This window comes from Nematolebias whitei, chromosome 6 (genome assembly GCF_014905685.2).
Source record: "Nematolebias whitei isolate Nwh7 chromosome 6, NemWhi1, whole genome shotgun sequence".
In the NCBI taxonomy this organism is placed as follows: domain Eukaryota; kingdom Metazoa; phylum Chordata; class Actinopteri; order Cyprinodontiformes; family Rivulidae; genus Nematolebias; species Nematolebias whitei.
This window is the reverse complement of record NC_056503.1, coordinates 44,346,580-44,372,625: the sequence shown is the minus strand read 5'-3', so window position 1 is coordinate 44,372,625 and position 26,046 is coordinate 44,346,580. Positions and strand designations below refer to the sequence as shown.

The following is a 26,046-nucleotide window of genomic DNA, read 5'->3' as shown; positions in this document are numbered from 1 at the left end:
ATTCTGTTCATAACTTTTATGGACAGAATTTCTAGGCGCAGCCAAGGTGTTGAGGGGATCTGTTTTGGTGGACTTAGGATCACATCTCTGCTTTTTGCAGATGATGTGGTCCTATTGGCTTCATCAAATCATGAGCTACAGCTTTCGCTGGAGCGGTTCGCAGTCGAGTGCGACACAGCCGGGATGAAAATCACTTCCTCCAAATTCGAGGCCATGGTCTTGAGCCGGAAAAAGGTAGAGTGCCCTCTCCGGGTCAGGGAAGGGGGTCCTGCCCCAAGTGGACGAGTTTAAGTGTCTTGGGGTCTTGTTCACGAATGAGGGAAAAATGGAACGTGAGATCAATAGGCAGATAGGTGCAGCGTCTGCAGTGAAGCGGGCGCTGTACATGTCTGCCGTGGTGAAGAGAGAGCTGAGTCAAAAGGCAAAGCTCTCACTTTACAGATCGATCTACCTTCCTACCCTCATCTATGACCATGAGCTTTGGGTTGTGACCGAAAGAACAAGATCTCGGATCCAAGCGGCTGAAATGAGTTTTCTCCGCAGGGTGTCTGGGCTTTCCCTTAGAGATAGGGTGAGAAGCTTGATCATCCGGGAGGGACTCAGAGTAGAGCCGCTGCTTCTCCACGTCAAGAGGAGCCAGTTGAGGTGGCTCAGGCATCTGGTTAGGATGCCTCCTGGACACCTCCCTGGTGAGGTTTTCTGGACACGTCCCACTGGGAGGAGACCCAGGGGAAGACCCAGGACACGCTGGAGGGACTATGTTTCTCAACTGGCCTGGGAACGCCTCGGGATTCCCCCGGAGGAGCTGGACCAAGTGGCTGGGGAGAGGGAAGTCTGGGCCTCCCTACTTAAGCTGCTACCCCCGCAACCCGACCCCGGATAAGTGGAAGAAAATGGATGGATGGATGGATGGATGGATGGATGGATGGATGGATGGATGGATGGATATATGGACTGGATATGTTTTGGATGCAAGAACAATGCTGGGAAGGATAGAGAGCATAAAGCTGTAAGCGACAAGCTTCTGTTCATGGACAGCTGCTAACAAAGATCGCCGCATGGTGGGTGTTTCAGCTGATTGCTAATCCGTAAGGACGGGCAGGTGCCGTGGAGTTAGGCTGCCTCATACGTGTTTTTCAGCCTTTTTAAAATTACGTGTTAAGAGCTGGTCCAGTGTTCCACAGCCAGGACGGAACCCGCATTGTTCCTCCTGGATCTGAGGTTCGACCAATGATCTGACTCGCTTCTCCAGTACCCCTGAATAGACCTTACCAGGGAGGCTAAGGAGAGTGATGCCCCTGTAATTGAAGCACACCCTCCAGTCCCCCTTTTTGAAGAAGGGATCCACCACACCACTCTGCCAATCCAGTGGCATTGCCCCCTATGTCCATGCAATGTTGCAAAGGCATATCAACCAAGACAGCCCCACAACATCCAGAGCCTTAAATAAATCAGGGTAGATCTTGTCCGCCCCCGGAGTCCTGCCACCACGTAACTTTTTAACTACCTCGGCAACCTCAGCCAATTAGTAAAGTTCTCTATCTAAGGAATATGTTATGGAAAGAACAACCCCAAAGTCCCCCGACTCAGTTTCCTCCATGGAAGATGTGCCAGTGGGATTGTGAAGGTCCAAGAAGTATTCCTTCAACCTCCCTATAACATCACTGGTTGAGTTCAGCAGCACCCCACCTTCACTGAACACAGTGCTAGTAAAGTGCTGCTTTCCCCTCCTCAGCCGCCTGATGGTTTGTCAAAATCTCCTCTGAGCCGACCAAGAGTCTTTATCCAAGGCCTCACCATACTCCATCCCACATCTGAGCTTTTGTCTCAACAACAACCAAGGATGCGGACCACTTGGCCCTCTGGTACTCCTTAGCTGCCTCCGGAGTCCCACCAGCCAACAAGGACCGATAGGAGTCCTTCTTCAGTTTGACAACCTCCCTAACCCAGGGTGTCCACCACCGAGTTCGAGAATGGCCACCGCGAGAAGCACCGACAACCTTGCGTCCGCAGCTCAAGGCAGCTATCTCAACAATTGAGGTGTGGAACATGATCCACTTAGACTCAATGTTCCCCGCCTCATCTGGGATGTGGTTAAGGTCAAGGTTTCTTTATTGTCATTCGAATCATATGTGGTACAAATGTGGATTATCGTACTAGAGACATAAAATTATCGTATTTTGAGGGAAATTATCGTACACCCGTCATAAACAAAATAACAAATTGATTGATGCACCATAGTAGTGATGGGTCCGCTTCCAGATTGACTCTGCTTCTTCTTCTTTTCTTTTTTTCTTTTCCTCAGTCATGGGGCGAGCGCAGCGGACTATTCATCCAATCATGGCAGTTGTTCTGAGGCAAACGCAAATACGTCACTCGTAGATAACATTTAGAAAAGCACAATTGGCTGGAATTTCCAGCCAATCGTGCATCTGTTTGCGGACACAGATGCCTTCAGGGTTCACAAAAATAACTCCGACAGACAGTTGCAACAGGCTGATGACAACCAATTACAACCACACATTCACGGAATGGTCAAATTATCGTATATTTGGCTTTTTTGGGGATTATTGATCGTACATCGTACAGAGGGCAAAATTGTTATACAAATATGATAATTATCATACACCTGGCAACACTGGTTGGACAGCTAACTTTAGTCATCTTGTTAGCCGCTAAGGACCATGCCTTCGATATGAAAAGCTGCTGATTTATTAATGTTGCGGCATCTCTCACTGTTCCTCTCATAAAGCACAGCACGACTAATAAATGAGTTTTGACCCATGGTTTACCCATGGTTTATAAATTCAAAAAAGTTTGAGACAAAAACAACTGGACTTTATTTATAACAGAAGACGTTCCAGACGTCCTCTGTAAATTTACCTATCAGGAATGTCATCAATGTGACCAGAGGGGCCCATCTGTGAATTAGATTAGAAAAGATCCTTAAGAAACCCCTATTGTGAGGTGTGATAGGTCAATCTGCATATGTATGTATCTTACATTAGCTTTATCAGAATCAGAATCAGAATGCCTTTATTGTCATTACACACAAGTACAATGAAATTTAGCGTCACTCCTTTTTTCAGTGAAAAACATGCTTAAGAAAAACACACTAAAAATACAAAAAATGTAACGCAATATATCCAACATTTTTCTGTCAGGTCATCTGGACAGTTTATTTTTTTTGTGCTGAAACGTTGACTTTGTTGTTTTCAACCAGTTTGACAAGACTGTCAACAAGGAAGAGGGCCGGCAATGGAGGAGGGGCGTACCAAAGAGACCGTCTTATCACAAGCAAAACTGGTTTGTTCCACTTTGGAGTAAGCTTTTGGTGGAAAAACAGTTTTGTTGTGAGTTTCCTTGACTGATGAAGTCTTCCGGACCGAAGGCGAAACGTTTCAGCACAAAAAAAGAAACTGTCCAGATGACCTGACTGAAAAATATTGGATTGTATACCTGGATTATTGAGCATGGAGTTTGTTGTAACGCAATACAGATATAATAGCACTATGAAAGTAAAAAATACAAGTATTTCACAATTATATTGCACGTTATGGATATTAGTGAGGTAGTTAAGGTGATTGAGAGTATGAAATGTCAGTAGTACTGCACAATAGAAGTCCAGAGGTTTAGGAGGTTAGATTATTAAATCAGTGCATATGTGAGTTCAGTGTGGTAATGGCTTTCGGGAAAAACTGTTCTTGAACCTGTTTGTTCTTGTTCTGATGCACCTGTAGCGCTTCCCTGAAGGTACAAGTCAAACAGTTCAAAACCCGGGTGTGAACAGTCCTTGATTATGCTTTCTGCTCTGTTGAGGCAGTGTGATGTGTAGATGTCCATCAGGGAGGGGAGAGGGCAGCCAATTATCTTTTGTGCTGTCTTGACTACTCTCTGAAGCCTCTCCCTGTCAGCCAGGGTGCAGCTGCCGTACCATACTGAGATACAGTATGTCAGCAGGCTCTCGACGGACGAGTGGTAGAAGGTCAACAGCAATTTGGTGTTCAGGTTGTGCTTCTTAAGTACTCTTAAGAAGTGTAGTCTCTGCTGAGCCTTCTTGATGACCGCTGTGGTGTTCTCTTTCCAGTTAAGGTCAGCAGAGATATGGACACCAAGAAATCGGAAAGTGTGAACCCTCTCCACGCACTCACCATTGATGTAAAGGGGGTCTAGGTTGGTGTTGTGCTTCCTGAAAACAATAATTACCTCCTTGGTTTTTTTGATATTCAGAGCCAGGTTTTTCTCTAAGCACCAGGTTGCTAGCTCCAGGACCTCCTGTCTGTAAAATGTCTCATCTCCCTTAGAGATTAGTCCGACCACTGTGGTGTCATTGGCGAACTTGACAATGAGATTGTTGTTGAGGGCCGGGCTGCAGTCATGGGTGTAGAGACAGTACAGCAGGGGGCTCAGCACACAGCCCTGTGGGGAGCCAGTGCTCAGCGTACGACTGGAGGAGAGGTGGGGACCAAGTCTTACAGATTGGGGCCGATGGGTTAGGAAGTCTTTTATCCAGGCACATGTGAGGGGGGGAAGCCGAGATTGTTCAATTTATTATAAGAATGTCCGGAATGATTGTATTAAAGGCCGAGCTGTAATCCACAAAGAGCATTCGAACGTAGATGTGCTGTTGTTCCAGGTGGCTCAGCGCGGTGCGATATGCAAACTGGTAGGGGTCGAAGTTCAGAGGGAGATAGTTCTTGATGTGCTAGAGAACCAGCCTCTTGAAGTACTTCATGATTACCGGAGTGAGAGCCACTGGTCGGTAAACATTCAGGCTGGCGATTGTAGGCGTTTTCAGCACTGGGATGATAGTTACAAATTTTAAGCAAGGAGGGATGACTGCCTGGGCCAGGGAGAGATTGAAAATTCTGGTGAAGTTGGGGATGAGCTGGAGGGCACATGCTTTGAGCACCCTACCAGGCACTCCATTTGGGCCAGTAGCTTTCCTGGGGTTCACTGATTTGCGCGAACGTCTAACATCATGCTCCCGTACAGTGAGTGGAGTGGTGCAGTAACTGGGTGGGTGTGGGGGCAGGACTGGATCAGATGAGTGCTGCTGTGGAGCTTCTAAAAAAGTGTGCGAAGAAGCAGTTTAGCTCCTCTGCTAGTGATGCACTCAGGTCTCTAATGACTCGAACCCCACACTCACTGTTCTTTGAATTTAGAAAGATTCTCGGATGAGAAGTGAAACATCTTCTGTTACAAATAAAGTCCAGTTGTTTTTGTCTTGAACTTTTTTTTTTTAATTTACCATGTCCTGGAAGACTAGACTGGAATAATCTTCACCAACTTGTCTCCTCTGTTTGGTTGTTTTAACACCCCCACCACCACCACTTGGAGAAGCAGGAGGCGGGGGCTGTATGGCAAGCACTTTTAACATAAAATCGAGTAGCCTGACTATCTGTAGTTACATTCTAGATATCTAAAATTGAATTTTGACTAGGAACAATTACATTCTGACTAGTCAGAATAACAATTCAAGATATCTTAAAAGGAATTTTGACTAGTCAAAGTGTAATTCAAGATATCTTAAATGATGTCACCTGATTCGTCATTTGAAGGGTCAAACATCCATAGTGGGCCTGTGATCGTAAGATCGCCGGTTCACGCCCCGGTACCGACAACATAAAAAAAATGTGGGTGGGGTAGATGAAGCATCCACTTGCCCCCACCCTCATTCACCCCACTCTGGGCCCATGAGCAAAGTCCTTAACCGGTATGGCAAGCCCTTTTAACATAAAATAGGATTCACCACGCTTACATTCCAGATATCTGAAACTGAGTTTTGACTAGACATATTGGTTATTTAAGATATCTTGAATTGCATTTTGACTAGTCAAAATGTAATTAAAGATATCTTGAATTGTTATTCTGACTAGTCAGAATGTAATTCAAGATATCTTAAATTAGCATTCTGACTAGTCAAAATGTAATTGTGCCTAGTCAAAACTCAATTTAAGATATCTAGAATGTAACTACAGATAGTCAGACTATTCGATTTTATGTTAAAAGGGCTTGCCATATACCCACATCTGCTCCCTAAACAGGTCTCTCTTGAAAATGAGTTCCCGTGGCTCATTGAGACTACCTGGATAAATAAAGGCTTAAAAAAAACTTTATACTTTGATTAATGATTTGATGTAAACCTCTACATTGGTTCCTTGTTACATATATTTTTTTGTATTTTTATTTATTATTATTTATATTTTTTGAATGTATACACTCAACCTGTGAAATTTATTTGTTACTTTGTATTACATTGTTTGCCTTGGTATGTTTGAAAATTGTGCATAATTAAAAAAAAAACAGTAGTTAGTACTGAGCATGCGCATTAATGTTCAATGATGCCTGTTCGCCTGAAGGGGGCAGCAGTGCGCCATCTTACCTTTTTCAGGTTCCGAGAAGAAGAGTAGAGGAAAAACGAGTGTTTTGACATTAGCATATCTTCTAAACACAACAATTGTGGAGTTTAAACTTACTGAAACACGATCTTAAACAGATAAAAACAAACCGCCGGAGTATCCCGATGGCGGCTGTGAGCAACATGAGCAGAATTTATGGGCTCTGTTTGCATTCAGTCCGTCAATCAGCAGCAGGGCTGAAGACATCGAGGCTTATTCAGCGAAGATCCTTCAGATTCACTGTGAGTAGCGACGGTTTAATAAATGTCTTTATGCCGAGAAAAGCGCTCTGCGAGCTTGCAGTCTGAATTTAAAGTTATTTTTAGGAGCCCTGATCTAGGCCTTTCCGACTGCAGACGTAAAACTCAAAACGTGACAAAGTTAGTAAGGTGCAATGAGGCGATTTAATGCAATGACATCTATCATATGAATTATGAATTATTCGAGTACAGTATCTCAGTATTTCATGAATTTACAAGAACTCAGGTCACCTCTTCAGTTATCGCGAGATGTTAGCTAGCAAGCTAACTTTTTTTTTTAATTTGTCTTTAAATTAGCTGTGCAAAAGCAAATTGATGCTAATATATGTTTCTAAATATAAGTCATGATAATTGTTTTTTTTTAATTCTCAAACATCGAAATTAATCGTATGTCTTGTTCTCAAGCTAATAGCTAGCCGGCTAAAGTTTTGGCTAGCTTCCTTCCTATTGGTCAAACGAAGGGGCGTAAGGAAGAATCCTGTCGGGGTACCAGTTCCTGTAGAACACCGGTCAGCCCGGTCAGAAGTCCTTCAACGATTGTCATATAAAGTTCTAGGATAAATGTTTTCAAATTGAAAGCTGTATTTTTTTTTAATGGTAGAAATTTATCTATGAGAACAAATACTAAGCATTTGAAAACATTTATTTGAAACATTATTTTTTAAAACAATGGAATCTATTTGTTTTTGTTGTATCTAAAGTCATTCAACCGTTATTTAGACAGGTTAATCCCATTGAGCCTCGAGGACAAGAGACATCTGATTTATTACAGCAGTCGTTGTTAGCCATTGTTGTGACAACAATGGATTACAATGACAACAATAGACAGTCATAAAATAGGCATTAGGGATACAAATTTAAGTTTTTTTTTTTTTTTTTTTTTAAACAAATCAAAACAAAATAGCAACCAAAAGGACAATCAAGAGGAATAGTAGCAACAACAACAAAAAACACTGTTAAATAAAGTAATTTTGAATATATGTACACATCTATTTATTAGTCACTCTTTTTAAGTTTCTGTGGGGACCTCAGCAGAAGGCAGCAGCTAAAAGAAAAACATTTGAATCTTGTGTTTATTTTGTTAAAAATTTTAATTGAAAGTAAATAGTATGTACCGGTAATAACTTTGTGTTGGAGTTACACAGAACTACTAATGGCTAACCATTTCTTATGAGGAAAAATGTTTAAAATCATGCAATTTTTTTTTACTTTATGTAATGCTAATAAATAAATACTCAACCAAACTGAGACATTTTAAGATCGTGCAATACATTTAGATTAATTTTTAAATGCTGCAAGACTTCCTGACTTCATTTAAAACGTATTTAAAATTTAATAGACGTACATGATTGTTTGCGGTGCTCAGGTTTCTTTTAGACGATGTAAATGTTCACGTCACGGTCGTTGAGTGAGGCACTCCCTCACAGGTCCACTGCACCTGAGCTCATAAAACTGACGGAGGACTGTTTACCTACAAACTGACATTAACATTTTGTATAGGAAATAATAATAATCTCTTTTTTTTTGTGACAGGGCATTTAATCAACAGTTGATTCCGTTGTTATAAAGTACTTCATTTTCACGGCTGCTGTGTTGTTTTTATCGCCTGTTGCTGAACGAGAAAGGCAATAATGTTTTTGCCCATGTCTGGGCGTGAGCGAGTTTGATTGTAGCGTTAGCAAAATATCTCGTGACACCCTCAGAAAGTCATCATGGAATGTACGTCTCCAGCTGATGTACCTGCTATTGTCAGTTCTATTCAAGGTGGCCAATCAAACCGAGGGTGTGAATAAAATCATGGCGCTAATTAACCAGATAGGATTTGTTTTTAAGACTTTGACGTCAGTCAGTTAATGAGCGCTGCGTGTTTTCCCTCTTTCAGGCCGGGGTACAGCAACATCCTGTTGACTCATCGCTGGAAAAGCCTCAGTTCCCCGGAGCCTCAGCAGAGTTTGTGGACCATCTTGAGTTCATTCAGCCCAATGTTATCTCGGGCATCCCGGTGTACCGGGTCATGGACAGGCAGGGCAAAATAATCAACCCGTCTGAAGACCCTCAGGTACATCCGTCCTACCCAGGTTCCTCATTAGTCACACTTTTATAAACTCTATTCCTGACGCTGTTGTTTGGGTGTAATTCTTCCTGCTCAGCTCTCCAAAGAGACGGTTCTGAACTTTTATCAGAAGATGACGTTGCTGAACACAATGGATCGCATCCTTTATGAGTCTCAGAGACAGGTATGTGGTTTTTCTTCCTGCATTTCTTGGTTTAATAATAAAACATTGTAAATACAGTATAAAAAAAGGCATAATTTGTTGTTAAAGGGTCGAATCTCCTTCTACATGACTAACTATGGTGAGGAGGGGACACACATCGGCAGCGCTGCAGCTCTCGAGCCAGCAGACCTGGTTTTTGGTCAATACAGAGAAGCTGGTAAGGTCTGGGGTTTAACCCAGGGCTATTCAACTGGCGGCCCGCGGGACACTTCAGTTCGGCCCACCAATGAGTTCATAAATAAAATTTATTTTCTGTTTATTGCATTTATAATTCAATGCAATAAAACAAACAAACATAAAATGTAGCAGAGCTTTGTAATAATTGGTTTATGTGCATAATGACTTTAATTGCTGGATGTCCAGTCCCTGAGCTGCTGGCTTCCAGTAACTGTGACCACAGAGGAATTTTGTTGAATAGCCCTGGTTTAACCTGTTTTTCCAGTTTTATTTCAAGTTACGTTTAGGTTCCCATAAAGACTTTGGTTGCATCTGACTGTGTCAGGGGGCCAAGATGGGGTAGAGGTAGGGCAGCTGACTTGGGATTGAAAGTCGCAGTTCGACTTCCAGCCATTCCCACATGTCGTGGTGTCTCAGAGCAAGAGTGGGCACTTGCATAGCTGCCCACTGCTCCACCTGGGTGTATCTCACGTCACGTGGGATGGGTTAAATGCAGAGAACCAATTTTGCCATTGTATGGGAACATACATCCCTTCCCCCGTTAATAAAATATCTCATGAACCGCTTGATAAATTTTAATAAAACTTTAGGAGGCGATCATTGTCTGACAGCTACAACTAATGCTGTACGCATGCGACGTCGCCTCCAGGTGTTTCCACCATCTTGATAAATGAACAAAACGGTTGACACAGTCCTTTAATTTCGCCTTAATCTAAACTGGTTATAACAAATATGGTTGTTTCTTTTATGAAACGCATCAAAAACAGCTTTAAATTAAATTAAACTCAGTACATTTGTATATAAATATCAGAAGTCGTCTCATGGTGCTGAATCTGACCTTTCGTCTTCTAACTGCTCCCGTGCCTCACCGGATCTAAACTGTCTCTCTTCTCGACCCTGAACTCTGAATGAGAGGGTTTCATTTCTCAATTTCAAAAGTTTTCAACTGGTTTCTGTTTTTGCATATCAAGATGGCGGCGCTTTCTTGTGCAAACTATGAATTTACTTTTAGAGCGAACGTGATTCAAGATGGCTGCCAGAGGCAACAGACACAAAAACACACACAAAAAAATGGGCTATAACTAATTCAGTTTGACCTAGAATTTGATGTTGTAGTAGCTGTGATCTTTGTTTAAAATTCTGCTAGCTTTTCAGGGACACCACCAAGTCATTGGTTCAGGTATGTTGACGACACCTGGGTTAAAATCAAATCTCAGGAAGTCCAACATTTTACTGACCACATCAACTCTGTGGATAAATACATCAAGTTCACTCGAGAAGATGTAAAAAATGGCAGGTTGGCTTTCTTGGACTGTGAGGTCTCAGTCTCTGATAGAGGACATTTGCAAACCGAGGTGTACCGCAAACCCACCCACACAGACCAGTATTTGCAGTTTGACTCCCATCCCCCTTTGGAGCACAAGTTAGGAGTCATCAGGACTCTGTACCACAGAGCAGACAGCATCCCCACTAACTCAGGAGCCAGGCAGAAGGAGAAATCCCACACAAGACAGGCTCTAGAGCAATGTGGATATCCTAACTGGGCCTTCCTGAAAGCAGAGAAGAAACCCAAACAAGACTCCAGTCAGCCAACAGGTGAAAAGGAGGAACCCAGACCAGTGGTCATTCCGTATGTTGAGGGAGTATCAGAGAAACTGAGACGTTTATTTTCTAAACATAACGTCCCAGTGGCTTTTAAACCCCAAAATACATTATGGCAAAGACTGGTTCATCCCAAAGATCCAGTCCCCCGGCACAAACAGAGTAATGTTGTGTATGCTGTTCAGTGTCAGGAGGGTGATCAGTCTTACATCGGAGAAACAAAACAGCCACTGGCCAAAAGGATGGCCCAGCACAGAAGATCAACATCATCAGGCCAGGACTCTGCGGTCTACACTCATCTCCAGGTCAGCGGTCACTCTTTCAGGGATGAAGATGTTCACATCCTGGACAGAGAGGAACGATGGTTTGAGAGAGGAGTAAAGGAGGCCATCTTTGTGAAAAGAAATCGTCCATCATTAAACGGGTGGAGGCCTCCGGGTTCAACTGTCCCCCTCTTACAATGCTGTGATTGCTAGTATCACTCAGCCCTCTGTGAGCAGTAAACAGCCATCAGTGTGCTAATGATCCATTGTTAGGCTGATGGTCCTTCTTGAGCATGTGATCAGCTGGTTTTGGTTGTCAGCAGCAAACTGGTTGATCCACTCTGAGAAGGTGCTATTTAAGAGACTGAGCTGAATACAGCACCTCAGACTGAGGAAGTCTCTCGGATGAGAGACGAAACGTTTCTACATTTTTTTTGCTTTGTTTTGTTTTTTTGAATGTCCAGAGGACCAGATTGAACTTTTTTAGATTTTTCTACCTGGATTATTGAGCATGTATCAGGATATCTGCTTGTAACTGTTTGGAGTCAACTCTTGTCTGTTAGCAAAATATCTTATGAAGCACTGGACTTTTTACCGTAAATGTCATGGAAAATATCTTCAGATGTACATCTACAGCTGGTAAACTTTTGGAGCCAGCTCAGTTTCAATTGTCCACTGCAGCTAATCAACGTTAGACAACACAGGAAATGCTACTCATCATAATTCTTTCAAGGAAAGTTGAGCCTTTGCTTTTGTCTCCTGACTCTTGACTTCAGGAGAGTCTCTGCGTAAAACAAATCTTTGTGGCGCTATGCAAAGCTCGGCGTCGTTGCCTGCAGCTCCTTCAGCAGCTCATGCAAACATCCAGACCGATGACTTGTTTTTGAAGTCGCACACGGCTGCCATTTGAGGTGAACATTGTCCTGTACTGCTGAGTGAAACATGCCACAAGTTTGCAGCGTAGCTGTTTGTAAACTCGCAGTAAAAAACAAAAATAGAGACAAAGCACTGGAATTATCTTCAAACTTCCTCTAATATAAACGAAAGGTTAATGTGAGATCAAACATGTCAAATCGAACATTTCAGTGTTTGAATTAGACGTGAAAAACTGATTTGCAAGGTGGGCAATCATGTAATTGTCTCTGTGTTTGTTGTGTTAGCAAAATTTCTCTGAACGGATTGTATTGAAACTCCCAGAAAAGACAAAGATGTCTCTGACTTTTCAGTTTGATTCAAGATGGCCGCCGCAGCTCACCCCAAAAAGTCTCTGTAACTGAGTCACTTTTATGAATATTGAGCTGAAATCTGGAGTGGTAGTAGCTGAGAGTCATCCCCAACACACTCATCCCTGACGGATCGCGTTTAGAACTTCAGAAGGCGGCGGGTGATATGCATTCCTTCAAGGACTTCCACGTCCCTCGCTAGATTAACCTCGTCAGTTTTATTATTCCTGATAAGAGTTTGGTGAACATGACGCGACATGAGCGCCCATTTCCTTTTAACCCACCAGGAGTTCTGATGTACCGCGGGTTTCCTCTGGACCGCTTCATGGCTCAGTGTTACGCCAACGCCGACGACCTCGGGAAGGGCCGGCAGATGCCCGTCCACTACGGCTCCAAAGATCTAAACTTCGTCACCATCTCGTCTCCTCTGGCCACGCAGATCCCTCAAGGTGAGCTCCGCTCTCGGTCTTTACTCCCTCCGGGGTTTGAGCTTGACGGCGGCTGATAATGTTTTTGTCTCAGCGGCTGGCGCTGCGTACGCCTTGAAGAGGGAGAACATGAACCGAGCCGTGATCTGTTATTTTGGGGAGGGAGCGGCCAGTGAAGGGGACGCACACGCCGGCTTCAACTTCTCCGCCACCCTGGAGTGCCCGCTGATTTTCTTCTGTCGCAACAACGGCTACGCAATCTCCACCCCCACCAACGAGCAGTACCGAGGCGACGGCATTGGTGAGCCAGAGTTTGGATTTCTGCCTGAACTGACCCGAGTTCTGCGCCCGATTGTTCACGTCTTGTTTTCTGTTTACCAGCTGCTCGCGGGCCGGGCTACGGCATGCTGTCCATTCGTGTGGACGGTAACGACGTGTTCGCCGTGTACAACGCCACGAAGGAAGCTCGCCGCAGGGCTGTGGCGGAAAATCAGCCTTTCCTGATTGAGGCCATGACCTACAGGTGAGTGAGAACGCTCTGATGGGTCATACCTAGAAATTATTGTGTGAATGCTTATTAAACATTCACACTATTGTAATCCTGTTTATATTTATTATTCTTCCTACTTCTTATAGTTACCTTAAACTATTCTGTGCGTTTTTCGGCATCTTTCTCGTTCCACAATTTTTATGCTCTTTTCAACAATTCATGCATCAAAACATTCAGCTCGTTCAGGAACATCCTGCTGTGACTTTTGGTATTGGTGCAACTTTAGCTTTTTGAAATATTTAGCCTTTTCTGCCAGTTTTTTCCTCACAACCTTTTACTGCTCCTTTCACATTTTGTTCCTGTTAAGGTTCTTTCAGCTGCCTTGTGCAATTAAAAAATAATAATTCAGCTACTTTCAGCTAACTTCAGCTGTTATTTTGGCTGTTTTGTGCTCCTTTCAGCTTTATCCTACTAACTATAAAATTGTTGTGCTTCTTCTAACTTATTTCTGCTAATTTCAGCTTGTTATACTCCTTTCACCTTATTTCTGCAAACAAACTATTTCTGCTATTTCAGCTAATATTTGGCTGTTTTTATGCTAATTGATCTTTTTCAGCTACCATAATTCCACAATTTTTGCAATCATTTAACTTTTTTCAGCCTAATTCAGCAAAACTGTGCTCTCTACTTCATTCTGGTCATTTAAGCTTCTTTCTGCTTTTTTAGCTACTATTCAGATTTTTTTTTTCTTACACATTTCTGCTTTTTTCAGAAAATTTCCACTTTTTGTGCTCAGTTCTGTGTCTTTCAGCCTAATCGGGCACAATTGTGCTCACTCCACTTCCTTCTGGTAATTTAAGCTTCTTTCTGCCTTTTCAGCTCTTTTTTGCTAATTTTTTGTGCTAATTTCTGCTTATTTAAACCAAATTGCCCTTTTGTTTCGTTTTAGCTGATGTTTTGCTACATCTGGCTTTTAGGTACACCTTTGCTGCTTTCTAGCTTTTAGCTACACTTTTATTGTATTCACTTTAAGCTACCTTTTACTACTTTTAGATAGCCTTTTGCTGTTTTTAGCTAGTGTTTAATCTTTTAGTTAAATGCTGCTATTAGCTAGCATTTTTCTACTTTTGGCTTAAAGTTAACTTTATTTGCTTATAGCTAGTGTTCTACTTCAGACACCTTTGCTACTTCAGCCTTAAGCTACTGTTTTAATACTTTTAGGAAACTTTTATCTGCTTTTAGATTTTATCTAGGATTTTGCACCTTTATTCTATGAGCTAGAGCTAGAGATGCTCGACCTCCAGACTGAACACTGGACTCACTGAAGATCAGGTCTCTCTTGTAAATGAGTCCTCGAGGCTCAATGGGATTTACCTGTCTAATCTAAATAAAGGTTGAATGAAAAAAGATGAATTATTATTATTATTATTTAAAGGGGCCATGATGTCAAACTTAAAACGGTCGTCTGAACGCCATGATATGGTTTGAAAGAGTTTACTCCAGGAGCTTTCCAGACGTACTGATATGCCATTCTGAAACACGCTGAATGTAAACAAAGCACTTTTATCTTCGTACTTTGACCAATCTGAGGATAAATACGTCCCAAAACATAAAAATGATCAGACTTTCCCAAACAGCTTCATCATGGTCCTCATTGTTGACCATTTTTCAGTCAGGAGGACCGACCTTCAGCCAACATATAATTAGCTGAGTTGACTTCAGGCCCCACCTGTCCAACGCCAACATGTGCAGCATCAGAGTTTCACCTCAGGCGGTATCACAGACAGTCACAGCTTCAAGTATGTGGCTGAAGTATTTAACATGGTGCTGGACAACTCCCATATATGAACCACGCAAAGGAGTGTTTAGATGACAAGTAGGTCACTGGGCTTTTCCACAACAAAATGTTCTCTTTGAAATTTGCTTCAGCTGACTGGCTCTTTCATTGTCTTCTTTTGCAACTTTAGCTTTTAACTAATTGACAAACAAACAGCTAGGCCCAGACTGGAATTGTTTTAAGATGGCAGCTATCCACTTTTGCCTTGGCTCCTCTCAGACTAGCCGTTAGCTCGTCAGTCTGGTCAGAATTAAACTGTTTATTCAAGCTGAGATCGTTCAAAGATCTACCTGCAACAGGTAAGATATTAATTGTTTGTTAATTGTTCTAAACAACTGAAATTAAAATTTAATCTTTATTTATAAAACATTCACAATCAGCTCTAATGACTCACAGAAACCCAGATAGTTAATTTTAAGGCCGTAATTCGTAAATATTTCTGACAACGTGTAAAAATGTAAATAAAAACAGAAATTAACGGTTTGCAATGCTCATAAATCCATATTTTATTCACAATGAAACATAGTAAACCTATCAAATGTTTAAACTAAGAAATTGTAAAATTGTGAGGAAAAGAAAGGAAATTAAACTTGATGACAGCAAAACATCTGAATAAATGTTCCTCCGTGTGGAGCATCCCCTCTTCTTTTAACAACAGCCTGCAAAGGTCCAGGTGTGAGATCGGAGAAGACCAGTTCTGGAGTTTTTGAAGGAAAATGGTGTCTCGTTCTGGTCTGATGGAGGATTCTAGCTGTTCAACAATCGTCTTCTTTGCTGGATTATTTTACTTCATGATGCGTCAGATCAGGTGTTTTCAGCTGGTGAGAGGTCTGATGCAGAATGTCTTGCTAAAATAAGGCCTTAAATAAAAGCCTTTCCTAATAAAACTTGTCCGGCTTTTGAAATCTGCATTCAACATCATCCAGACAGATATGTTCACCTCAAACTTGTCCTAAATGCCGACAAAACCAAAGGGATGCTTTTTTCAAATAGGAAGTTGGTCCCAGCAGTTCTTCCTCTGATCTCATCCTCAAATGGTGTCCCCATTGGGTTTGTTGATTCCTATAAATATTTGGGTATCTTGATCGACTCTCATCTCTCTGTTAAGCTCCATGTGGAAAACTTGGTAAAGAAACTGAAAGTTAAACTGGGTTTCTTTTTCAGAAACAAATCCTGTCTAACTCTGAATGTTAGGAAACGCCTTGTATCTGTGACTTTCCTTCCCTCCATTGATTACGGTGACATTATTTACATGAACGCTCCTACAAGAACCCTGCAGATGTTGGATGCTGTCTATCATGGTGCACTAAGATTCATAACTGGCTGTGATTATCGTACCCACCACTGCACCCAGTACTCACTGGTTAACTGGACATCATTAACTTCATGCAGACTCTCTCACTGGTACATTTTCATCTTTAAATCACTTCTTGGTCTGCTGCCTTCATACATCTCCTCCTACATGTCTCTGTGTGAGTGCAGCTACGGAGTGCGCTCTCAGGACATTATTACCTGCAGTGTTCCCTCAATGAGGACTGAACTAGACAAAAGGTCCTTCTCCTACTCCGCTCCTGTTTCCTGGAATATCTTACAAAAACATTTGAAGCTCTCGACCTTGACCTCTCTAAGTGGCTTTAAGAATCTGTTGGACTCCTGGCAGGGACCAATGCTGACATGTTCCTGTTTTTAGTTTTTTACATTCGCCTTAGAATCTAGCTGTTTTTTTTGTTACTTTTCTTTTCTTTTTTTAGCCATCCTATTTGTAAAAAAAAAAGTATGATTTTTTTTTATAACTGTTTATTGTTGTCGCTTTTATCCATCGTCGTCATTCTTTGTTGAAATCAGGTCTCTCTTGTAAATGAGTCCTCGAGGCTCAATGGGATTTGCATGTCTACATAAAGGTTGAATGAATGAATGAAAAAACTAGATAATCATGAAAAAGTTTAATTTTCTTTTGTCAGTCATTTCATAAAGTGAAACTCGTGTATTACATGGATTCATTACTCAAAGAGTGAAATATTTCAAGTCTTCATTTCTTGCAATTTTTTATGATTATGGATTACAAATAAATTAAAAAAAACTCAAGTGTCTCAGAAAGTTAGAATATTGTGAAAAAGTTCAATATTGTAGCTGATTAACTCCTAGACTTGAGCTAAAAATGTCTCATTCCTCAAGTCCAGTCACTCCTGAACCAACGTCAGAAGCATCTTACCTGCTGAGGAGACAACGGCCTGGACTGTTGCTCAGTGGTCCAATGTTTGAGTGTTTATAGTTAGTGTAAAGGAATCAACTGTATTTTATTCTTGTATTTTTAGAACAGATGGTTTTCAGAGATCTTGTGGCTTTAAAGTCATTTTACGGTTTGAGGGCTACAAAATATCTTCCTAAAAGCTGCTCGGCGTTTTGACCTTGTGATTGTGTTTTGTTTAAAAGGCCTCAGTTAAAGTTTTAAAACATGTTCCTGACGAGCAGCGGGGATTTGAATAACAAATCTGGAGTGAAAAATTCTCAAGGAGACTTTTAAAGTCAAACTTCAGTAAAATATTTCTGTACTTTTCTCAGAATCGGGCACCACAGCACCAGCGACGACAGCTCGGCCTACCGCTCCGTGGACGAGGTGAACTACTGGGACAAGCAGGACCATCCCATCTCCAGGCTGAGGCACTACATGACGGCCCGCAGCTGGTGGAGCGAGGACGACGAGCGGAGCTGGCGCAAACAGTCCCGCAAGACTGTGATGGAGGCGTTCGAGAGGGCCGAGAAGCGCCTGAAGCCCAACGTGGAGCTGCTCTTCACAGACGTGTACAACGAGCTGACGCCCGGCCTGAGCAAGCAGAGGGAGGCTCTGTGGAGGCACATGCAGCAGTACAAGGAGCACTACCCCCTGGACCTGTACGAGAAGTAACGGCGCCGCCGCACAAACATTAGGTTAGGTGGACAGAAGTGGGCCTGAAGTTAGCCGCACGCCACATCCTGTAGTCAGACTGGAGTTTGATGTTTCACGCAGGGTTTCTGCACAGCCCTGAAAAATATGGAGTTTATCATTTTTCAAGTCTGGATCAGTACAGAATAAAAAGGTCAAAACTGTGTCCAGAGTCTGTTACCTAAAAACTGTTTCTAAAGTGTTGCTCAAATGAGATCATTCATAAAAAAAATTTAGACAACCTCATTCAGTTCACCGTCGTGCACAGACGTTCAAATCACCGTGGACAATCTTGTCTTTCAGCAAAACATCTCGTGAACCACAAGACAAATCTTAACGAGATTTATTGAAAAGTAATCAGACCTGCAACCGACCTTTGGATTAAACCTCATTCAAGATGGCTGCCGCAGCCAAGTGACCTAAACACTATAAATCAGTTGTAGATCAACCTTATGTTTGGAGTGGTAGCAGCAGAGACTGATCCCCTACGCTGAGGGTTAACCAAATACAGTTTAAATGTTTATTGATCGTTAGAAACATCTTGTGAACATCTGGACGGATTTAAGAGAAACTGTTAATTTAAAATGAACCCAATTCAAAATGGCCACCACAGCTTCCAGGACTAAAGTGGTTGTTAATCTTCACAGATTTTTATCTAAATTATCAAATTTGACCTCGAGTCGAAGAGGCAAACAGTTTTGTTAAATGTATCCAGCAGTTTGTGTGATATTTTACCGACAAGATATATTAAGCATGCAGAAAATCAATGCACAACTGAATTCTTTAGGACATTTGCAGGCGCTTTGATATTAAATATAAATTTGTTTTGACAAATTTTCAGTCTGGAATTTTTTCATAAAAAAAAAAAAAAAAGTGTAAACACTTCATTTCTGTAGGATTTGTGCCTCAAGTGGAGCATTAATACATTCACGGTTGAAAAGTTACTTCCAGGAATGTCATGTTTAGTGTTTAAGACAAAGCGCAGGTTTGAATGCTTTAAATTAAATATGTACATCGGGGGGGGGGGCTGAAGTTTAGGCCAGGTGTTTCCTGAAACGCTCCATCAGCATCTCTGGTAATAATCAGGCGTTGGGTGTGATTTGTTGAGGAAACCCTCTGGTCCAGCGTCACGAGATTCAAACTGTTGGAGCTGCTCTGTTGACTGTACACAGTCGTACTGAACGGATGTTTCTGTTGAAAATAAAAAAAACTCCAGAACCGTTGTAATGGGCAACATTTATTTCAAAGTAACAGGAGTAAACATGAAAACATTGACCTTTGCTGGAAATGAGGGTTGAAGCTCACATTTAGTCGTCCTGTTAAAACCTGTCATTTGAAATTTATAAGGTTTATTTATATACTCTGTCCAGTAATCTGTCGCGTGAAAGTTCTGTTAGTCTTGTTTATCTGGTTCAGCACGTCAGCAGCGGACTGTTGATGCCCTTCCACATCTTTTCAATTTCGTGTGGCAAGCGCTGGTGAATCAGGAGGTTATTTTTGTGCACACATATATTCTCGCGGTCTTGCTGCCGGACGTCGAAGGTCCGAAACCCTCCGTGGCTCTCGGGGGGAATTCCCAGAGCCTTCATGAGCATCCCTATGTAAACGTCGTCGATGGGGAATAACGGGAGTATCTGTGAGACTGAAAACAGAGGCTTCAGCAAAGCTCCAGAGAAGAGAAACCCACCTCCGCCGGCGTATGGGGCGTAGGGGCCGTTATAGAAGCTGTGAGGGATGAAGTACTTGCTTCGAGGGTTCCTGAGGGGACTCGCAGTGCTTATGATCTGCCCAGCATACAGCTGAGAAGCCTTTGAAGCATCCAGAGACTCTGTATATTTAATCAGGTCAGGCGTGTTGATGAAAACGTCGTCGTCCCCGCTGAAGACGAAGGAGAGCGAGGGGCAGTTTTTCACCGTCCATTGGAGGAACAAGTTCATTTTGAGGGTCAGGTTCAGCAAAGACTCATTGAAGTCCCACTGCAGGATGTCTTCGTAGTGTTTGGCTTCAAATGACAGCAGCACGCTGAGGTCAGGGTCATCTGGTGCGGTGTTCCCCATAACGAACACCAAGCGCACCCTCATTCCGCCCTGATACACCCCTTCTCGCCCCCACGTTTCCCGAACAGCCTGCCTCCTCTCAAAGTTTCTCGGGGACGACTTTATGGCAAAAAGCAGAGTCTTGTTCTCCCTCACAGCCCCGACGCACTTATATGGCTGGTCGATCAGGAGCGGGGGGGACTTGCAGTTCAGGCCCCGCAGAAACTCTTGTATCAGGGCCGGGTAGGAGTCAAAATCATGAACGTTGAGTTTCAGAAGCTCTCTGTTCTCTTCCCTGCACACAGACCAGTGGGGCTCTTTTCTTCTAGGGTTCTCACCATTTTCCAAACTCTGCATGGCCGAGTAGAGCAAGCGGTTCCAGTAGGCCCCATTTTTAGGGATCATCTGCCTCAGGTCGTTAGAAACAGTCACAATGTGGACAACAGCGGACAATGTCGTAAAGTCCTTCGACTTGGAGACGTTCTTCAAAGCCCTGACAGTTAAGGTTGTCTCCAGATGGACAGTCATGTAGAAGACAACCAGAAATAACGTGACAACGAGCATGGCGCTGAAGGTTCTGGCTCGTTTCATTGGTTCAGAGGAGGAAACAAGTTAGTCCGGAGTGCTGCTCTACAGGTGAGACATCTTCCAGGGGGAGATACTTTATCTGGTCAAAGGTTACACTTTCTGTCAGGAGTCAACACCCTGGAGGTTCCTGCAAAACAGAAGAGACAAATAATGGTGTTTTGAAAAAACAGTCCCATTTTCATGACTTTCTAATCCTGGCTTCTTGTGCCCTTGCTGACTTTTTGCAACATTCACAGTGAACGTAGCGCTTGGAGAATGTGTTGGGAATGACTCAGCTACACCTATAGCCCAAGACAGCAGGAACTATGGCCGTCTTGTTTTGGCCATAGTCTGTGGCCATGATGGTCGGGGGTATGATTATTAAATAAATAAATCTTATTTGATAACATATGGAAAAGGATTAGAGCCATGGTAAGCATGACAGCTCAGTGGTTAGCACTGTTGTCTCACAACAAGAAGGTCCTGGGTTCAATCCCCAGTTGGACCTGGAGTCTGTGTGCAGTTTGCATGTTCTCTCCATACACGCATGGGTTTTCTCGGGGTACTCCGGTTTCCTCCCACAGACCAAAAACATGCAACACGTTAGGCTGCCTTCAGGCCCAGGCCTCCCTTGCAAAAGAGATCTGCAATCTCAGTAGGATTTGCCTGGTTTAATAAAAGGTTAACAACAACAACTGCACTTTCCAGAATTCTGACTTTAATCTCAGATTTATGCGATTAAAATAGGAAATCTGCCCATTTTTATCTTTTTTTTTTTTAAAGAATTATAACTTAAATCCAATAATTGTGACCTTTTCCTCAGAATTCTGAAGGAAAAATAGTTTGAGCAAAATAAAAAAAAATAAAAAAACGCCTACTGGCACTAATCCTTTTCTGTAAAATTCCACCTAAACATTGAATCGTTTTCTCTAGAAAAAGCAATATTAAAACCTAAAAATAGAAAAAGAAAAGCAGCATTTTTTTGTTAAATTCCTAATTAATTTATGAATAAATCTTACAAAAATTAAAATCAACTATAGTCTGCTCATTTCAAGTTAATCTTTAATAAAGCTGTGGGTGATTGGGGGGGGGGGGGTATCGATAGTAAAGCCTTCCTGATTAAAATAGTCGCAACGCAAAAGAATAAAATATTTATCCAATTTAAAGCCCATTAACTTCCTGCTTGTGGTTTTTGGCAGCTGGCAAACGTATGGTGTACCAAACTGGTATGGAGTGTGGGTCAGAATGTCTATTATCTTATTGTTGTCCATAATCATATTTTATTAATTGGCTTCATTTTCCTGTAGAACCAGACCAAAATTGAATTACATTTTTTTTATTTTTTTTTTATTTTATTATTTATTTATTTTATTTTATTTTATTTACTTCCAACACTTTGCATTTGAGACGTTAAATATTACTTTAATTTTTCTAATTTCCTCCATCATGCATCTGCCTCGTATTTCTGAAACTAAAATTCAGGCTCTTATTGTTTCAGTCTCTCCACAATGTTGACAACTTCCTGTTTCTTCCATACCCATTCTGAAAAACGACTGCGGCATTTCTAATAAAAAGTTTTTGCTGTAAACTTGTAAGAGCCGAACCAACTTGTTTTTAATGGTCTTTTAAACTGTACTGCTAATAATAACAATAACAATAATAATAATAAAACATTTCCCCGGTGTTGATAATCTGTAATTCGTTTCATCTGAGATTCCATTTGTCCTGTTGAGTCTTGATGCATCATGTAAATCTGAATACAGTTTTTATAATATTTATTATAGCTTCCTGCACTGTGGGGTTTAAAAATTAATCTCATTTTTTCTTCTCCATAAGCATTAAATGTTTTATCCGATCCTGGCGCCGTTTTAGTTTTTTCGAGTGCTCAGTTGTGTTCACTAAATAAGGCTTCAATATTTTGTTATAAGTATTTACACTTTGGTTTTGTGGCTGTTTTTCCTCAATAGTGTTACTCATACTAAATGTTTCAGCTAATACTTCAATTTGATCTTTAATAATGGCTCCTTTATTTGTAATCAGTATTGAATATCCATATTTTCTGATACAACTAATTTTTATCGCTTTCCAGATTTTGAGTTTTGTCTCTTTCCCAGTTGGATCACAGAAGTTTTTTAATAGCATCTTTGCTTCCTTAATTATCCTCCTTACAGTCTCTTGCTTTCTTAAAAAAAAAAAAAAAAAAAAAAAAATTAAATAGGATATTTTATGCATTTAATAAAAAGGTTTTATTTATTGACTTCATTATTTGTTAATCACTTTTTCATTCAGTCTTTATTTAAACAGGTTAATCCCATTGAACCCCAGGGACTAATTTACAAGAGCGACCTGATGACAACGGTGAACAACAACAATCAAAGGATGCGTACAAATTGACAAGTGAAAATAAAAATTGTATTTAAAATTATTATTATTATTTTTACAAAGCGCTAGTTTTGGTTGCAATGTAAAAAAAAAAAAACTAAACAAGAACTGCATTTTACTTATTCACCCGTGTACCTGAATGGCCTCCAAAATTTCTAATTTATACCATTTGCTATATCCATTTTTTGTCATTTTTGATCAAATACATTTAAATTTATTCCATTTGGCTTTGTTGAAATTAAAATTTATTTCCTTCTACTTTGCTACTTTGTTTTAATTTGTATTTTAATCTTAATAGGGTAATTATCACTTCACTTTGTTGCATTTTTTAATCAATATTCCATTATAAGCAGAGTTTGATACAAATGTCAAATCAGTTACTGATTCTGCTTCCCGTCCCATTAAAACCAGTTTAACTCCAATGCTTCAATTTGTTGACCATTTTTATCATTTTTGCATCATTTGTCCCCAAAGTGGACGATTAGCAGTGAAACAACCACACATTACCTTTCCTTCCAAACATCCCATCATCTCATTGATTAAAGTGATTGTCTTACACAGGTTATAAAAAAAAATAATCTCAATTTGTATGCATCCTTTGTTAAAACCAGGTTTCTTGTAAATGAGTCCCCAAGGCTCAATGGGATTAACTTGTATAAATAAAAGGTTGTATAGAAACAAAAAGTTTGCACCTTTATCCCATATTTATGCCGCTACATGTTCTAGATCTACTCCTTTTCCCAATACTTGATACTGTACCATTTTCTAAACCCTCCATTTCCCTCTTTTTTTTTTTTTTTTTAAATCAGTCTAGTTTTAAACACGCTTTCTGTACTTTTCCTTTCAATCTTTTAATACATCCCTTACATTCAAGACGTCTCTAGCACCAACATGTGGGTTTATCCCCAAACCTTCCTGGTCTCCCATCCATCTCCAGCCCTTTAATGTTTTTCTCAAGACCTTTCAACCACAAACCTTCTGCACCCTTTGCCATTATTTTAATCTGTTCTGCGTTTCGTAGTTTTTAATAAACTTGAGTTTATCTACAATCTGATGGTTTCATTTGTTTGTTGTGAACTTGATTCTCTTCTATTTTGCCCTAAATATTTGTAGTTATTTTGGATTTGTAGGCTAGAGTTAACCCTGTGTTGAAAAAAAAAAACTATTGCTAGGCATCATTAGAGTTAACAGCCAGTGTAATTTGTAAATTAAACTTGTGAAATGTACTTACAAGCCTCTCTGACAGAAAGCTGCAGGGAAGGAAAAAAAACTGCGCAGACTCTGCGGGGTTTTAAAGGCTCTTCCCGCAGGTGTTCAGGCGAGAAAAACCTCCCGCAGACTGATTTCCACCTGTTCCCTCCACGTCAGCCGGTGTAAAGACTCGAACACGTCCAGGTGCAGAGAGAGCAGGCAATTAACGCGCAAGTGACTGAAGCCACGCCCATTGGAGAAGACCCGCCCACTGACCGATGAGCCACGCCCACCGAGCCCCTCTTTCTACCACGAGTGACGCGTCATCGTTAAGTGTTCTGGTTTGTGTTTGTGGATAATTGATGGTTCGGATGACTCGTTTTGACCGGAACCGGTAGGACAGGTGACCCAACGTGGGCCGCATTCCATTTAGAGCACGTTCTGCTCAGCCCAGGTAATGGGGAAGATGCTTTGTATTTTATTTCAGTAGGGACAAACTATTGCATTTACTCTGTATAAAGAAACCAGAACTTTTTTTTTTTATATATACATTTGATTTAATTTCCACATTTACTTGTTGTTTTTAAACGTTACCCAGCACCGACTTCTGTTAAACTACTTAAAAAAATTATTTTAACACGCTGCATAATAAATTTTAATATTTTTAAACTGTAATATTGTTGCAACACAAGCGAGAAGCAACTTTGAGCCCACACGGCGGGAGCTCTGGTGTAGAAAACAAACGTGCACAAAATAAACATTAATCAACGTGTACATTACAGAAAAACTGTAATCACGTGTCCAACAAGCAGGGCCGGCCCTAGGACCCCGGGGCCACTAGGGGCCCCCTAAGTGGAATTGAATTATTTGGGGGTTTTTTTGGGTAATGATTTCTAGGCTTCTATTACACACCATTTCATTATGAAGTTGTGATTTTGTTTTTACAATATTTTTTAATTTTATTATTTTTTATAATAATATAGCACGTGTCAAACTCAAGGCCCGTGGACCAAATCCGGCCCGCCATTACCATTTCTGTGGCTCTCTACACCCTAGAGCTCAGGGGGTCACAGTTACTGAAACCCAAGAGCTCAGGGGCCGGACATCCAGCAGTTATTGTCATAAGGTTGGTTTACAATTTAAGATCAAGTTTATTTAAAATTAACCCATTAGTGGACTGAACTGAGCACACCTGTGGGCCTGATTGGACCTCCAGTTGAATAGCCCTGCCCTAGAGGGCCACAGAAACAGAACTTCAAGATAACATTTGCATGCTTCAATATTTATCAGTCAAATCAAATCAGTTTTATGTGCATCATGCCAAATTACTCAAACACAAAATATTTAATTTTTAGTAGTGGTCACCAAATGCAGAGAAAGTTATATTTAGTTGTTTTATCAATACGCTCTGCCATGTCCGGCCTTTTGAGGACATTCATGAGCTTGATGTGGCCCAAAATGAAAATGAGTGTGACACCCCTGCTAATGTGAACAGGGCTGTCAGAGTTGCAATAAGTTTATGTTGGGTGGGTGCACGATCTGATCTGTTGATTGAAGTAAATCACATTATTAGCAGAAATAGACGGCCCCAAACCAAATTTTGCTTAGGACCCCATGGAGGTTTGGGCCGGGCCCTGCCAACAAGGTTTAAGTCTGGTCCTCTGGATGGTTCCTTTGTTTCAACACAAAGGAACCATCCAGAGGACCAGACTTAACTTTATTAGATTATCTGGATTATTGAGCATGAAATCTGATGTAATCATGTATATAACTTTATAATCTTCCTATAGAATTGTAGCAGATTAGTTACATTCTGTGATTAAATTAATCTTCTCTCCAAAGCAGGAAGTAGGGGTGCAGAGGGTGCACCCCTCCCCTACTGGATGCAACAAAACATGCTCAGATTATTAGTTAATAATAATAAAAGCCCTCGTGCCGTCCCTCCTCATTCGAGACAAAATGTCTGCCGTGAAAAAACCCGTTGACCCTC

The 26,046-nt window shown here is 41.3% G+C and overlaps 2 protein-coding genes across 2 annotated transcripts; one reads left to right on the top strand and one right to left on the bottom strand.

Annotated features, from left to right (window-relative positions):
* Nucleotides 1-6,384: 6,384 nt before the first annotated feature.
* On the top strand, nucleotides 6,385-18,892 carry bckdha (branched chain keto acid dehydrogenase E1 subunit alpha). The gene is made up of 8 exons (XM_037678323.1): nucleotides 6,385-6,643; nucleotides 8,544-8,720; nucleotides 8,812-8,898; nucleotides 8,986-9,094; nucleotides 12,490-12,651; nucleotides 12,725-12,931; nucleotides 13,012-13,153; nucleotides 17,520-18,892. The coding sequence occupies exons 1-8, from the start codon at nucleotides 6,527-6,529 to the stop codon at nucleotides 17,860-17,862; spliced, it is 1,344 nt and encodes a 447-aa protein (XP_037534251.1). The 5' UTR covers nucleotides 6,385-6,526; the 3' UTR covers nucleotides 17,863-18,892.
* A 355-nt stretch (nucleotides 18,893-19,247) lies between these two features.
* On the bottom strand, nucleotides 19,248-24,234 carry b3gnt2l (UDP-GlcNAc:betaGal beta-1,3-N-acetylglucosaminyltransferase 2, like). Its single transcript, XM_037678322.1, has 2 exons — nucleotides 24,097-24,234; nucleotides 19,248-20,631 (listed from the first exon to the last, which is right to left on the bottom strand). Exon 2 carries the CDS (start codon nucleotides 20,505-20,507, stop codon nucleotides 19,293-19,295), a length of 1,215 nt encoding a protein of 404 aa, XP_037534250.1. The 5' UTR covers nucleotides 20,508-20,631; nucleotides 24,097-24,234; the 3' UTR covers nucleotides 19,248-19,292.
* Between the last annotated feature and the right edge of the window lie 1,812 nt (nucleotides 24,235-26,046).